The sequence below is a fragment of the Doryrhamphus excisus genome, chromosome 12 (genome assembly GCF_030265055.1).
Source record: "Doryrhamphus excisus isolate RoL2022-K1 chromosome 12, RoL_Dexc_1.0, whole genome shotgun sequence".
In the NCBI taxonomy this organism is placed as follows: Eukaryota; Metazoa; Chordata; class Actinopteri; order Syngnathiformes; family Syngnathidae; genus Doryrhamphus; species Doryrhamphus excisus.
This window is the reverse complement of record NC_080477.1, coordinates 6,220,235-6,236,698: the sequence shown is the minus strand read 5'-3', so window position 1 is coordinate 6,236,698 and position 16,464 is coordinate 6,220,235. Positions and strand designations below refer to the sequence as shown.

The following is a 16,464-nucleotide window of genomic DNA, read 5'->3' as shown; positions in this document are numbered from 1 at the left end:
CTTTAGTCTTTCTCGTGTTGCCAATTAAAATGTTAATTATTAGAGCGTTTTACTGTACACCAGGGGTCTCAAACTCACGGCCCGCGGGCCAAATGCGTCCCGCGAGATGCTAGTTTGAGGCCCCCACCTTGATACCAAAGTTTAATGTTGAAATGACAGCTTAAAGCTGTGTGCACACCGGACACAATTAACATGATTTTGCCCCGCCCATACTGTTACCCTACCCTGTTACCCCGCCCTGTTTTGCTTTGGATTAGCAATGAAGCTAAAGGCTTATGACGGCTGGGTACAAATAAATGCAGGAAATGATTTGGAATAAAACGGAAAATACACGTCAAGATAAAGCATCTTGTTAAAGTTACGACGCTGCTCCCAGATGGAACTGAGTACGATGCTAACTTGCTAATTGCGTCAAATTATTAAGTTTCATTAATGTTCATGTTAAAGGTTAAATAACTGTTAATACTGTACATTTGAATCTGAAAAAAAAAAAAATCTCTACCAACTGTATGTGGTTTCTTACGTTTTTCTTATTTGCTGTTTTATTATTATTTTACTTATTTATTACTGATTGATTGATTTATTGTCTTTATTCTTAATTTGTTTATTTATTTTTTTATCTTATTTTGTGTATAGAACAATAAAAATTAAGATATTTGAGAACAGTGGAATGTTTTATCAGATATTTTGGTGTGGAAAACCGGAAACAAAGTACTGAAAAAGTGTAGGGTATAGCAGAAGCAAAAGCATTGAAGATGGTTTTTTTTTTTATTGATTTTTTTTCCAGTTTTTAATAAGTGCGTTTTTTTTTTTTTTTGAAAACCTGATGCGGCCCGGCTTCACCCAGAACCTAGCTCCGGTGGCCCCCAGGTAAATTGAGTTTGAGACCCCTGCTTTAGACATTTTGCTGCAGAGTCCAACCTCCAGTTAAGCACAATCTGTTGACATGACACTTTTTCCGATTGAAATATATTTCCCATTGAGATTAATTAGATTTGGATTCTTTTATTCCACTCAAAACTATCACCACCATTAACCTTTATTAACTGTAGGCAATGTTTTAAATAACAGTTACTTAGTCATATACGCTACCGTAAGTATAAGCAAAACTATGCTATATGTTATGTGTTAGACTTCTTTTTATTTCCACAGCTAATGTGTGTATTAATTACGTTTTATGGAGTAGAGAGAAGTGATTTCCTTTATGTTTTGTGCATCTCTGCACCCATTTTTATTGTGAGGTTGCGTGGGCACATGAAGGTTTCAGACATCACAGACATTTCTTCATCGTGTAGGTATTTCTGGAGCCACAGAACTTGGTCTTGTGTCTGCTCCAATATCATGCTGTTGGATACATTTCAGCTCTCCTCTATGTGCTTTCCCTGTTTTCTCAGTTTTTCCTTCACCACAGACATGTTAACGCAGACCTTCACGCTAGCATGCTTCATTCTGTTAAAAAAGACTATTCTTATGTGTGGCGCTCAGGAGCATGGAGAGTAGCCGTTTACAGTAGATCTAGTGTTTATACCGCACTGTTCTACATTGGAACTCTTGCGTACACTGGTAATAAAGTAAACTGGATTAGTGCTGCACGATTCTGGAAGGAAATGGGAATCTGTCTGTTTGTCTATTCCTATATTTTGTCATTGTGGTTTCTTAAGAGTGATGTCAAATATCATCTGGTCTTGTTCTGGTGAAGCCAATATCATGCATCGTCTCATCTTATGAGTTGAGTATATCATAACATCCATAACCATTATTATTGGGCTCCTCATTGTCTTCTTTTACTTCTTCCAATGCCCTTTCTGCCCTTCTTCATAGGAGGTCTTAATACAGTAAACCTCGGATATATCGGACTCGGATATATCGGAAAATCGCTCACAACGGACAGATAAAAAAGAACCCATTTTTCTGTAATGCATTTCCAATAAAAATTCATTGCATATATCGGATTTTTTATAACGGATTTCGCCTATTTCCGACAAAATCTCCAGTCCCGTTCCAATGCATTTCCATTAAATTTCCCTCGCATATATCGGATGGCCGCATCGTGGCGCTCCGATTCGCCGAATCGTGACAGGCCGCTATACGACGTCATTTGCAGCGTTTGCAGCGTTGCCTGCGCGTCCAGGTACATTGGAAACATAGTCAAGGAAGTGTCTTTTTATAACGGATAAAATCCGATTTACGCATATACCGGATATAAATCCGATATATGCGTAAAACGGACATTTTCCGGTATACGCATATGACGGATTTCGCTTATATCGGAACAATTGAATCCGATATATCCGAGGTTTACTGTAGATAATTATAAGACAATAGAAATTGCCGACGTAACACATGCACAGGCACTTGTTATGTTTGTTGTTAGCTAATTTAAATAGCTAATAGCGATTTGGCATGTTCAGTTATTCACGTTAGCTGACATTGAATGTGTCGTAACAGCAACATGAATGTAATGGTAATGGTTTTATTTCATTTGAACATGCATCAGATTACAATTGAATGCATCACATAATCAGTTCACAGTTCCACATGTCCAAAAGGAGTAGGAAGAAGCAAAGCTTATTAAATCCTACTCCTCCATCTGGTACTTTTACAATCAGTAACTGTTACATTTGTTCACTTCCTGCTTTCCATAATACAGTTTAAGGTTTTTTTTTTTTTTTTTTTTTTAATAATGCACCTCGTACCGAAGTAAGTGTCAATATAGTGATATATATAGCACATCATGACTGGTTCAAGACTCTTCATCCTTGTATTTAGCAAACATTAACTGCTTGTATTGTTTCTTGAATTGGCTCACCGTTGTGCATTGTTTGAGGTCCTTACTCAATCCATTCCATAGTTTGATTCCACATACTGAAATGCTATGGCTTTTTAACGTAGTCCTAGCATATAAGTGTGATATAAATGTTATATAAATGTTAATTGTTGGTGGCTTCTATGAGGCTGATATTGTGTGTGCGCACGTGCCACTGACATGTATGTGTATATCAACATTATTTTAGTCATCCCAAACTAAAATTAAGAAAATAAGACAGCATTTATGCAGTTTCAATTATTATTATTATTATTATACCACCGCTAAATCATATAAAAATGTCATGTGATGAAGATTTTAGCATTGTGACTACATGAGGGGTGGCTACAGCTTCTACTGTGCATACATCTTTACAAAGAATGCCTTTGTTTTTGTTGTAAATAGCCTATTTTTTTATTTTATTTATGTAAAATAATGTGTGTTTAACAGAAGACTTATACTTAGCTGGCATTGATGAAATCATCCCCTTCAATGGCACAAGCCAAAGGAGCTGAGGTGAGCGCTAGCTTTGAATGCTAGCAAGCCCGTCAACATCAACTGACATAATGGATACTGAAAAATCATCTGTTGTGGGGAAGTACAGTAAAGATGACTCCAAAACGTGAAGTGCATCTTTGTGTCCGCAGATTCTTACATATCACAACATGCAATAGAGTAACATTCAAAACAAGTAAGGCTGTGACGCCAACGTCATTTTACAGTGTATCCCAACAGTCCCTGTGACACAAGTGAGTGTAAGTGGCCTAGAAAATGGATGGCTGGATCCTAACATTTGCATTTTGAAGGCTGTTAAGTGAGAGGTTGCCAAGAAGTTTTCTTTTGCTCTTCCTATTTTGGGTGAACTTTTCATTTGTGTAATGTCATATTATCAGGAAAGAGTGTGAGCCTCCCATCGTGTATTTATGAAACAACTATCAGTATCAAGGCTCTGATTAATAAGGTTTGCTGGTGGTTTACGTAGATTCACTGGGAGAATTTGTGTCAAAGGAAAGAATAATTTTTTCTTCCAGGTAGCTGGGGGTGTGCACATATGCAGAAATATACAGGATGTGTGTGTTTCATCATCCCATGTGGTTCCGCATTTGCCCTTCTTCCATGACGAGCACTGCCGAATTCTGTAAAACTGCATGGGGCCCAAGCACCGCACAGAACCGAATCTAATCAGCAGCTAGACTGCAGTGTATTTCCTGCTCTGCTGGCTTGGCTTTAATTTCTTTGTTTATATATTTTACAGCAGACTTAAATTAGTGCACAAAGTCGATTGCAAATAAGATTATCTTTGAAGACACTTTTTCATGTTGTAGTTTATTCAATATCAAGCCTACACTTGCTGACTAAAGCACACAGGTACCAATATCTCCAGGAAAAACGGACTTCCTCTTCCAGATAAAGATCTATAGAGAGAATGTGGTGTGTTTGTATGGTTTATAAAATGTGTACCGGTTTTACAATTGTTGGGCTGTGTTTCACCAATGTAGTGCGACACAAAAAGGCAGGTAATGGTAATGGTTTTATTTCATTTGAACATGCATCAGATTACAATTGAATGCATCACATAATCGGTTCACAGTTCCACATGTCCAAAAGGAGTAGGAAGAAGCAAAGCTTATTAAATCTTACCCCTCCATCTGGTACTTTTATAATCCGTAACTGTTACATTTGTTCACTTCCTGCTTTCCTAATATAGTTTAAGTTTTTTTTTGTTTTTTGTTTTTAATAATGCACCTTACTTCGGTGCGTACTCGGTACGAGATGATAAATGTAGTTCTTCCCTGAGATCATATTTGGATGACATTTTTAGGTAATTGGTTGTTTTTTGCCTTATGCATTATTTTAGCTGTTTGAAAATTAACTATATCAGCAAGTTTAAATGTATTTTGTAATATTTCACAGTATTTTTCTGCCACGTGTTATTCAGTTAGACATTATTAAATTACATTTTAATTTAATGTAATTGAACATTAAAAAATGTAATGTAATTTTTCCTGATGTCGATTTACATATAGCAACAAAGAATAATATTCAAGAAAACATTCACTGTTGGATATCATTCGGAGTACTTTTTCCATCCATTCCGTGAATATTCTTGTATACTGTCAGCCATCGCTCTTGTACTAGTGATGCATACGCACCCCAGGCTCACAGATGGTGCCCAGACTACACATGTTGCTTCACACTACAGACGATGGCCAGTTTGTCCTCCTTCGGACTACTATTAACATGAAGTAAAAAAACAGAACAGATTCCAGGCAGTGTGTGACGCCCTCTGCTTCACAGAAAACAGCTTCTTAAATTATACATTTACAAATGAACGTTGCACTTTGCTTTTGTGTTTGGGTTTCCCATCTCTGCTAATCACATCCTCTCCAGCCTTTTGATTCCATCAGCCTCTGTTGCCTTTTTCAATGCCATGTTTGCGCTCGCCTGCACGTTAACTGCCTGTATGCACATACGTGCGCTTGTCAGTTCGGAGATTACAGTGTTGATTATGTGTCTTGATGTTGTCAACGGAGTGACATCCCTTCTAATGAAATAATGGCCTCGTGGCAGAGTGCTGGAAGATTGCGCATTGTAGACGTCAATTACTCTCACCATGATTTTCTGTCCTTTTAATAAAAAAGCTTTCCCCACCCTTCTTTATAACGGATGTACCCACAATGAACAAAAAAACATGCATTTTTTTTCCAAGCACACTTGAGGCTAAGTGTTTTTTTTTCCCTAAGAAAATGGATAGAAAGGACATGGCATGCTTTAATGCACCAGCACTTTAGCCGTCCTACCACAAAGCAGCCATTGCCCTCCTTTTGTGCTTCAATCAACGCAACTGCTGGTTTTCTTCTAGGGCAAATGACACATTTTTCACTGTTGTAATGTCTCCTTTCTTTGAGATGTGTTTTGCTCGGCTGCATGTATTATTCTGTAGCATGTTTTCAACATCATATTATCTTTTTGAATCTTGTTATTCAGAGAGACCCATTCTATCCGTCCACCCATTTTCTATAGTTCTTTTGAAATGAGCATGTTTACCTTGTCGTATACCTTATCTATTTTATCCAAGTGGCATACCTTCATATTGCAAATAGTCATATGTCACATTATAAATGTATTAAATGCAGCACAAGAAAGGACTTATTTGGTTCATTGTTTTTAACACACTTCTTAAATCACCATTTTTAGATATTCACAACTCTCTGTGCTTTCAGGGTGGATCCAATTCCCTACGACACTCCCAAGCCGGCCGGCCACACCAGATTTGTGTGCGTATCGGACACACACTCGCGGACAGACGGCATCCAGATGCCTTACGGTGATGTGCTGCTGCACATGGGGGACTTCACTGAGCTAGGCCTTCCCTCTGAGGTTAAGAAGTTCAACGACTGGCTAGGTACTAAGCTCCTTAACACCCTCATTCATTAGCATGCGATATGTATATGTTGTGTTAGACCTGATTACCCGCTGAAATGCACAGTATATATATTTTATGGGTTTAGGACATAGGATAGCGGCACAGGCACATTGTGACATTGCACGCATAACAAGCACGGACCACACAATGAACCCCCACCTCTCCTGCGTGACCTCACAACTGCTGTGCTTAAGTGTCCAGTTTAACCTTTGTGACCTAACACCCTGGATCAGTTAACCTTTGACCGCTCTCTACGACCACATGCAGTGAAAGCAAGTGTGTGTCTGTCTATATGAACGTGCGAGATCTTGCACACAAGGCTTGTTTTTTAAATATACACATATTGTCAGTCTTTTCATCTTTTTAGTTTGCTTTACATACTTATTTATTTATTTAAGCACGATATCAAAATCAACCATATCGTTGATATCAATATAGACCGGATTTGAGGTTTATCTCTCTCATGCCTGCATGAAGAAGGGAGAATGGGCAGAGCAGTTGCCCGGAGCGAACAGGCTACCGTGTGTGCAGTGGAAGAAATCGGGAAGGAATAAGCAGTAACTCAGTAATATGGAGGTGCTTAAAAAAATAATTTTCACCACCTTAAAACTTGGCACAAACTCAAATATGAGGGAAGTGTGCAATGTCTGCCGTGCTCCTGTTGCATTCCCCATGAAAGGACAAGCGTCCTCATTACATTGCTAATATATTGTCCCTTTTGCAACACTGGGAAAAATGGCTTTAAAAGCCTGCTGACAACAATGTACAACGTCCAGCAAAGTTTTGAATTCACAATTATTTAGCTTTACCACAAATGTATTCAGACAGTTTGTTCGGACAGTTTGTGTTAAGGTGTGTTCTTATATTTTCCTAGTAATTCTGGTAAAACCTTGTACTTTTTTGCTAATATGGACATGAAGTGGGTCTTGAATAGTGTTCATAGTGGTCATAAAAAGGCCAAAATTTGACCCTGAAAGAAGAGAGTCACAGAGGTCTGAACACTGGATTGTGTATTAACGTGTACCCGAACACTGCAAGGAAGACGAGGAGGTGGTCGATCAACAATCTGTTCATTGTCCTTCATGTGTTTTTTTGTACATTGTGAGTGATTTAAGAGAACTATCCGACTCACTGCAAGTCAGTGAATGCATCTGGCCTGTGTTCTGAGCATGGGGCAGCGAGGTAGCCTCAGTCAGTCTCACTGGGAAGTTGTGAGTTGAGTCTGCATCGAGTTACAGTGTGAAATTCTATAATTAACAAGAGCGTAGCAATTTGCCGTATAACAAGAAGCATGTTTTGAACATCGCTGATGTGGTGACTCCAGGAGAGGCAGATAGTGTGGCGCGGGAGCTGACTGTGCATTGATGGCTTTTGACTGCTGTGACGCACCACGGACCTCTCAGCAGCAACCGCTGAACAATACTTGCTTTGACTTAGTCTACCAAAAAACAGTACTTTCACTAAGTCTACAACTACCAGCTTTTGGGAAAATAAGTCACTAAGAGGGTTTGGAAAGAGTCCAGATTTAGTGAGAAGATGGCAACAATCCAATCCAATTAAAAAATAAACTAGAAATTATTTAGAAAATGTAAAAATGCCTTTCTCTGCAAAGACAGGACAGGACATGGAATATAGATATAGAATGGTCACTGATGACAATTCAGCGCTAAATACTACTGTAAATACCAAATACTATTGCACAAACAACACAAATGTGAAATCTGATGCGCTTTTTAATGTTAAAGTTGGCTACATTTTGTTTTCATAAATATTTAGTTGGAACAAATATGGCAACCTGGCTGCACGGCGGTCGAGTGGTTAGCTAGGAGACCAGGGTTCAATTCCACCCTCGGCCATCTCTGTGTGGAGTTTGCATGTTCTCCCCGTGCATGCGTGGGTTTTCTCCGGGTACTCCTCCCACATTCCAAAAACATGCTAGGTTAATTGGTGACTCCAAATTGTCCATAGGTATGAATGTGATGTGAGTGTGAATGGTTGTTTGTCTATATGTGCCCTGTGATTGATTGGCTGGCGACCAGTCCAGGGTGTACCCCGCCTCTCGCCCAAAGACAGCTGGGATAGGCTCCAGCAACCACCGCGACCCTCGTGAGGAAAAGCGGTAGAAAATGAATGAATGAATGAATGAAATATGGCAACCCCTCAAAGAGGCTTACAAAGTTGACTTTGAATGATTTCAGAGTAGGCCTACACATGCTTGCTGCACTTTTGTTTGTTGAATTTTGTTGGTGCAACAGGTAACATTAACATTTGTACAACTTTATAAGCTGTGTAATGTTCAGACTATTTATTTTTTTACTGGAAAAGGAGGCAAAGTGACTTTTGATGCTAAAGGTTGCCGACCCCGTTATAGAGCAACAGCACATCTCTCCACAGAACTATTCTTCCTACTTACAGTTGAGGAGGCAAGAATGAAAACATAAATCTGAGCGTATTACTTTACTTACACTCTGTAAGATGTATCACAATAGCAATAAAAAGCAGAGCAAATTCCCAGTAGTTTTCGAGATGGAGTTGTTTGATGGTAATTATGTTTCCCATACCTTTTTTTCCCCGGCTGATGACTGGGGAATGGAGTGGGGTGAGTGTGATTTGCCTGTGTGTTGCTTTGTTTGTGTGTATTTTTAAGTGGATCTGTGATCCACTTTGAGAGCTGGGGGACTCAGGGAATGGAGCTCACATATAAGGTTAGACCGGAATTTATCATCCTGAGATTTGAGAAGACCTCATTTAGATTTACCCAGGAAAACAAGAGTCTTTGAATTTCACTATTAGACACACTTTCTATTGATTTGATGTCCTTGATGTTATCATGTATCATACGTTACATAATATAGCATGCATCACTCACAACAGTCTACAAAGCTTATTATTTGGTTGCATTGTTGCATTTAATCAGTTTTTCTTTTGTGACATTAATTGAATATTGTTTCCTTATCATTGTTATTATTATGAATAGAAGTAGTATGTAATATATGGATCGGTATTCCTCATTTTGGGGCCACAGTACGTAACTGTACTACAGTAAACCTCGGATATATCGGATTCAATTGTTCCCACTGGTTTTGTCCGATATAAGTGAAATCCGTTATATGCGTGTACCGGAAAATGTCCGTTTTACGCATATATCGGATTTATATCCGGTATATGCGTAAATCGGATTTTATCCGTTATAAAAAGGCACTTCCTTGACTATGTTTCCAATGTACCTGGACTGGGCAATGAAAAGAGACGTAAGGTCCAACTTTATTGGACTCTGAGCATAACAAATTGTTAATTAAGCTAGGCCCTGTTACGCCCGTCAGGCCTACGTTATTTCCAATAGTGAGGTTAAGATCTCATTCACTGCTGTGCTAGTATTATTGACGTCACTCACTTTTATATTTGTCCTAAATCTGGAGCCAGGAGAAAGACAATAGCCAGTGACATCAACAAGATTAGCATAACGATGCGGCCATCCGATATATGCGAGGGAAATTTAATGGAAATGCATTGGAACGGGACTGGAGATTTTGTCCGAAATAGGTGAAATCCGTTATAAAAAATCCGATATATGCAATGATTTTTTATTGGAAATGCATTACAGAAAAATCTGTTCTTTTTTATCTGTCCGTTGTGAGCGAATTTCCGATATATCCGAGGTTTACTGTACATGTATCCACCTCCATAACATCTGTACATACTTGCAAAGCAGGCCAAAAAGAAAAAGAAAAGACACAATAGTGGAGAAAGAAATATACAGAGGGAGAATAGAAGGGTGATAAAGGCCAGACCCTTTGGTTGAGTGCTCAATCGGCTGGAATAAAGTAGTAAGTTAGTTTTGTGCTGCAGAGAGGAAGCAGGGACAAATCACCCAGACGGAGAAGCACAAAAAGGTCACTGGAGATGTTGAATGATGAGGGGATGAGAATAGTAATAGATGTTCATCGCTATGAAGTTCAGGTTCATGCTTTTCCAGTCGCCAGGTGTCTACCGAGATGGATAGTGGTCGCTGTGGTCAAGCGGAACCATCAGATCTGCTTGTAAAACCTTGAAGACTCTGAATAGAGCTCTCAGGCAGCCAGGCAGCACATTCACGGGGCTAAGTCTACCTCTCATATAAATCTGTTAATTGTTTTCTTTTCATTCTATAATTGCATAATTTGCATTCTATTTTCCCCTTGTGTTCTGACCTTTACTGAACACCAGAAGCAATTTACATACATCATACATACATCCTGTATAAACTAAATGCATATACTGTATAAAACATGCCTGATTCTTTTTCTTACCCTTTGCACAGCATTGATACACATTCATTTTAGAGTATAAGGAATAAAGTTTGACAATTTCCGGCTGTAGCTCACCACTCTCCCTGGTTTTTCCCCGTCTCTCACAGGTGGTCTCCCTTATGAGTTCAAGGTGGTAATTGCCGGAAACCACGAGCTGACCTTCGATAAGGACTTTATGGCTGAGCTGGTCAAGCAGGATTACTACCGTTTCCCCTCAGTCTCCAAACTCAAGCCAGAGGACTTTGATAATGTCCAGTCGCTCCTCACAAACTGTGTCTATCTGCAAGACTCGGACGTCACCATAAAGGGATTCCGGATATACGGCGCACCATGGTAAGACAAAAAAAAGACTCTAAAGCATTGATTAGTAGCCCAAAGCCATCCTCACCAATTCTTTCATCTTTGCTGAGTCACATTTGCTCCCTGTAGTGTTCTAAATCCCTAAAGTGGAGGTGTGCCTCCCTTTTGTCGGTGATTTGGCCATATTCCAGCTTCCCTCCCTGCAGCTCGCTGCTGTACGCTCTGTCGGGGGCTTCTCTTACATGCTAGATGTTATTCCCAGCTTGTGCATTCCTTTATGAGCGCAGGACCTTCGTCTGTAGTCGGGGTTTACATTACACCTGTGTTTTGACACGGGGTTAAGTGATACGCATGGTACTGTTATAAACTGTCAATCGGCTCTCATGTGGAAAGAACTCGAAGAGTGATGTGCGATTGTTGGAGGAACGCTCCGAGCAGCATGCATTCAACACACAGAGGCTATGAGCAGTGTGTTAAAATAAGAAGTGGTTGTGCAGGGAAAGTGTTTACTATCCTAACGGATGAGATCACTGCTGTGTTGACCGAGGTATGGCAATATAACCAAAATAAGAGCACAAGCATTGCCAAGAGCAAACAAAATGCCACTGCGCTCATGTTTTTCGGCTAATTCCAACTGTATTACTGCTGCCTAATTTCACTGTTTAAACTGCGGGCACATGATTCACAGTCCTGCCAATAATATCCCACTGATTCTGCCACAGGTGATTCTAAACACTAATATCAGCAATGCCTGCATAGAAGCGGCTGGAAATCTTCAATAAATATGAAAAACAATTAACTTCTGTCCTAAAAAAAAAGCAAATATTACACACTTAATATAAAATAAAACTTTAAATTTACAATGCATCGGAAATGCCGGCATTTGATTTTAAAGTTAAATGTCCATTTTCAATATTGTGGATTCATTCAGTATGTTATAAAGCTTGTATAGGCTTGCTTAACATAACAGTTATTAATTCCAAACGGAAGCCATTTTTTTCATAGGAAATTATGTAAATCCAATCAATGCATTCCAGGAACCCCAAAAATATTAACAAAGGGGTGTCACAAGATCTCATGTCATGAGATCTCGCGAGATTAATAAGTGACACACTATAAACCTTGCAATCCAACCTACCTCTGTGTTCTCATCACTGACTCATTATGTATGGCTGTTTTTTTTCCCATCAGCCTTCAACCACTGCCACCATGTTAATGTCCAATTAGTCCATTAGTAATAAATAATAAATAATAGTAATAATAACTAATAAAGCTGTAGTAATTTGACCAAACTTACTTTGTCATTTTAAAACATGATCACCGCATAAGACTTCTATTAAAATGGGATAGTTGCATATATTTCACTACTTTCTGGTAGTTTTTAGTGTAAACATAAAGCTAATACAATATTTTGTCAAACTACATGCCATATGTGTATGACGACAATAAAACTTTTCTATATGTACAAATCTTCCAGTGGCTAATGGGTGCATTGTTAGTTGCTGTTGTAGAATCCAGATTAGATTTATATTTTGAAGTTTACTTTGCACTTAACTGGAAGTCACTACGTTAACTAAACTCTTGCTGTTGTTAATGAAGTTAGCAATACTTACAGGGCTCGACAATAACGATGTACCGATGGCCCGGGGCAAGTTAAAACAAAATTGGGGCAAGTAAATCCAATCAGCGATATTCCCGTTGGGCAAGTGTACTTTGGCATTCCATACTGCGAAGAGTTTTTTTTAAAAGCGGTTCTTGTTGGGTGTTGGTAAAACACGGACTGCGTAATTCCGGTGGTAATTTGCAAACCAATCCTTGCAAATCTTGAAATGGACCAATCAGAATCGTATATTTATACCACGATCCGCAGTGCACAGTCCACGTTTTACCCACACCCGTTCTTGTTCGCGATCAACCAATCAGCGATCGTTTGACTAGGAAAACATCTATCATGGCGTCCCTGCCAACATGGTCTAATTCTTCAATAACTTCTGAAGTAAAACAGCAAAAAGTGATGAACCAGTGCCTCCTAAACAAGTATTTTATTAGCGGCAGCAAATCAAATGATGGCACAGGTGAGTGAATCACGTTGCTATGACAATTTGAAGTGGTCACAATGAAACACCACCCATTAGATCCAATACCAAGTGCTGATTTTGCACAAGCTACAAAATCTAGCGCTTCCATTTCTCTGTGTATTTTTCTCACCTTTGCTTCACAAATTATTGTTTGACCATTGAGCATTTTTTTCTGGATTAAAAACACTTTACTAGTACACAAATGTGTCTATTCAATAATGTTTCATTGTGGTGCAACAACTTATAAAAGTGCCTAGAAGTCTCTTGACAATCCAGATTTCCATGCAACGTCATGATCTATGTAGGAAAACAACCACAAGAAATGATAATCATTTCATCTTTATTTGAGATTCTCATGTGATGCCATAAAAATTAGATGATATCATTATGGCAGTCTTTTCATTTTACATGGGGCAAGTTCGGGCAAGTAGTTCTCACCTTAAAGTAATTTTTGTTTTTAATGTAGAGCCCTGACTTAACACGTACCGATGTACGTGTATACGTATGTACCGATTTTTCATAGGTGAGGTCTGTCAACCTCAGCTTTAGCGGGCATTTTATTTTATTTTATTTAACGCGGTGGACCAGGACTTGATGAGTTTGGCATAGATGGATTGTCGACAAACGGCGCGACTTAAACAAGTTTGACTGTTTTGTGTTAAAGGCTTTTCTACCCTTGTGGCCCTTATGTCCCTCAATGGTTCTCCCAAGTCTGTTCCAGGCTTAAAATAACCATTTAGGTCATGCTTTTGCAGTTATAATTAGCAAGTTTGTCTGAGAAGAGGCAGGGGTATTTAGGTGAGTGGGTCATATCTCAGCATTCCAACTCACAGCAGCAGGAAGAAGATATTACTCCTTTTGTTTTCCGTCCATCCTTCTACCTTTCCTTCCTTTGCGTTTAAAAGGCAGGATGCCGCCTTTCCTCCCTGGTGGGTGTTTAGTGTGAGGGCTGGTAAGTGTCTGTTGTGACAGCTGGGGGTCTCGTGAGAGGCATAGTGGACAGCTTGGCCACCCCCCGCTTACCCTGACTCGCCTTCCACACCTCCTTCACACCCATATGCCACCGTGGCCTGAGGTCTGGTCTGCTTGTCCGGTGTGAGGTCTCACTTAGCCACGTAGTGACTCTTTACTTATCAGCAGCTCACCATATCACCGCCTGGGTGGCCGGGCAGCACCGTGACCTCTGTGGTCCACTGCTGCGAGCCACACTCAAAAGAAAAAAAAAAAAAACAGGCCTCGTTTATGCTGGTCGAGACACCTGCTGCTACTTTTTCATGGATTCATTTATTTCCCTTGTAATTATGTAACTATTTCCAATGGTGCATGGGCAATTGCAGTACAGTTTAGTTTTGATCCGGTTGCAGAAAAAACACTCCCAACATAGCGTGCCCGTTTCCAGGCAAGGGTTCTGTACGTGTGACCTGATGAGAGCCATGTGCAGAATTGGTTTGGGTGGGCAGGGGGGGGGCGGTGAGGTCATGTGCATTGGTACGTGCTCTGCATGTAACAGCCTGTTTAGGTCTAAGAGGTTGGGGGTGGGGATGCCTCTCGTTTTGAGCGCATTGTGTGAGCATATAACTGAATGTCGTTTGTATTTTGGAGGGTCTGGTCCACAAAGAAAAAAAAAGGTCAGCAGCATGCTTTTATAGCATTAAACGGAACAGAATATAATATAACACTGCCTTGCTTTTAGTAAGTTGATGGTGAGATTGTTAGCTCAGTTTACTTGTAAGTGATGGTGACCATTTTTCCATGCAATCACTATGCAACATGAAGGATGGAGTCTTCATAACTTGAAGCATAGTGATTTTCACTTAGGAGAACAATCAGAGTATTTGAGTTTCTAGTGTTTCTTTGTGTGTAATTATCATGAATGTATTTCAAGGCTCGGGCTCATACACTAAACCAATAAACCACCAGCTCGACACCAGCCTCATTCTAACCAATTTATTTTGGTCACAAACATAATGAGTTGTCCTTGCACACCTTTAGTTTCTTGGTTTCCTTGGTTTTCACAAATGCAACATTGTTAACAAGTTGTTAACAAGTACTTGATCTAATGGTTAAGAGGAAAAAAAATCCTAATATCTGTTTAGCGCAAGACAATTTACTGTCGTCAACATTGAAGTCGGTCTCTGCTCCGGCCTAACACTTCTTCCTTTGCCAAGGAAAAAATGCTCTGAAGTAAAAGCAGTCGACCATGAAAGGCATACAACACATAGTGTTTAATGACAGATGCTTAACAGACCAAACATCTCAACCTCCTTTCCCCAGGCTTTCCTCACTCCTACAAACTGTGGAAAGATGAGCAGGTCCCTCTACCTTGTCCATCAAAACTCCTAAAGGGAAGCTGAAGGTCTCTTTCAGTTGGACAGTGGATGAGTTTATTCATATAATTTAGTTCTTTTGCTCCAGGGAACAACATTGTGTACAACTTTTCACTCGTATCACAGTACTAGCATATCACCATCAACGTGCTGTCCACAAAAACCATGTTGATGGTGATTAAGTGCACTATTTTGTAAAAGAATTTGCATATTATGATATGGGTTCGAGTAAAGACACTAAAAATACATTTTTATGTTGTTGTTCACAATATAACATATATACAATATGATCACCCAGCAGTAGTGTATTTTAGTACAATGCACTAATGACAAAACATGAAAATAATTGTTTCCATTGTTAAAAATAAATGCCATTAATGGACTCACCCAAAATGCTTACAGTGCTTCTAGTTGTATTGTATTTAAGTTGTATTGGTTTCTTTAAGCTTACAGACAGATTTACACTTCCAAGTTACAGAGACATTGCAATGTTTTCTTGTGATAGAGACAAAAAATTATTTTAAAAAAAATGCATAAGTCTTGATGCTGCCACAAGTAAATATGTATATGTATTTATGAGAAACACTGCTACTCCTTTTGCACCAGATGACTTCTTTTTTCCTTGTAAGGATGAACTATTGTTTGATTTTGGCCATGACCACAACTTAGCTCCACCATCCAGCATCAAACTGTTGCTCACCCTGTCGTTTGATTCCTCGTGCCCTCGTTTTTCCTTATTTCTATCATTAGTCATTCACAAGCAAGCTTTACTTTGTATTGCTACGACTAACATTCACATCCTTGCCTCTCGTGTCCTCTCCTTATGATGCAGTCCACTTTTATACTACTACTCATTCATTTCAAAAATTCTATTTTAAAAATTTCCAATATTAAGTATATGTCTTTTCCACTTCCTTTCTGTATCTTCCATGGTGTTTAGTCATTTCTATTAACACACCTGCCACAATTATGACCTGAATGTAATTAAAGTGATAATATAACTAGTACAAGTTGTTCATTGAGAAGTTTTTTTTTTTTAATTTAGGTAAATTATGTAAGGATAACGATGACATTCAGTCACAGTTACCTTAAGATGACATAAAATGTAAAATATTGAGGTGTTCTTAGTAACTTCACGATGTTATAGATCCCATTGAATGAAGGCGTTGTGCTCTTGTTTCACCCTGCAAGAGATTCAGGGCACAAGTTGTCTGATGCCATTGTGAAAAAGGTCTGC

At 39.2% G+C, this 16,464-nt stretch overlaps 1 protein-coding gene across 2 annotated transcripts in view; it reads left to right on the top strand.

Moving 5' to 3' along the window:
- Window positions 1–16,464, top strand: part of mpped2a (metallophosphoesterase domain containing 2a) — a 62,088-nt gene that overhangs the window by 15,001 nt on the left and 30,623 nt on the right. For both annotated transcript variants that reach the window (XM_058088725.1, XM_058088726.1), the window contains exons 3-4: window positions 6,031–6,212; window positions 10,630–10,855. In XM_058088725.1, coding sequence (XP_057944708.1) covers window positions 6,031–6,212; window positions 10,630–10,855 — 408 coding nt within the window. The remainder of the gene's footprint in view (window positions 1–6,030; window positions 6,213–10,629; window positions 10,856–16,464) is intronic.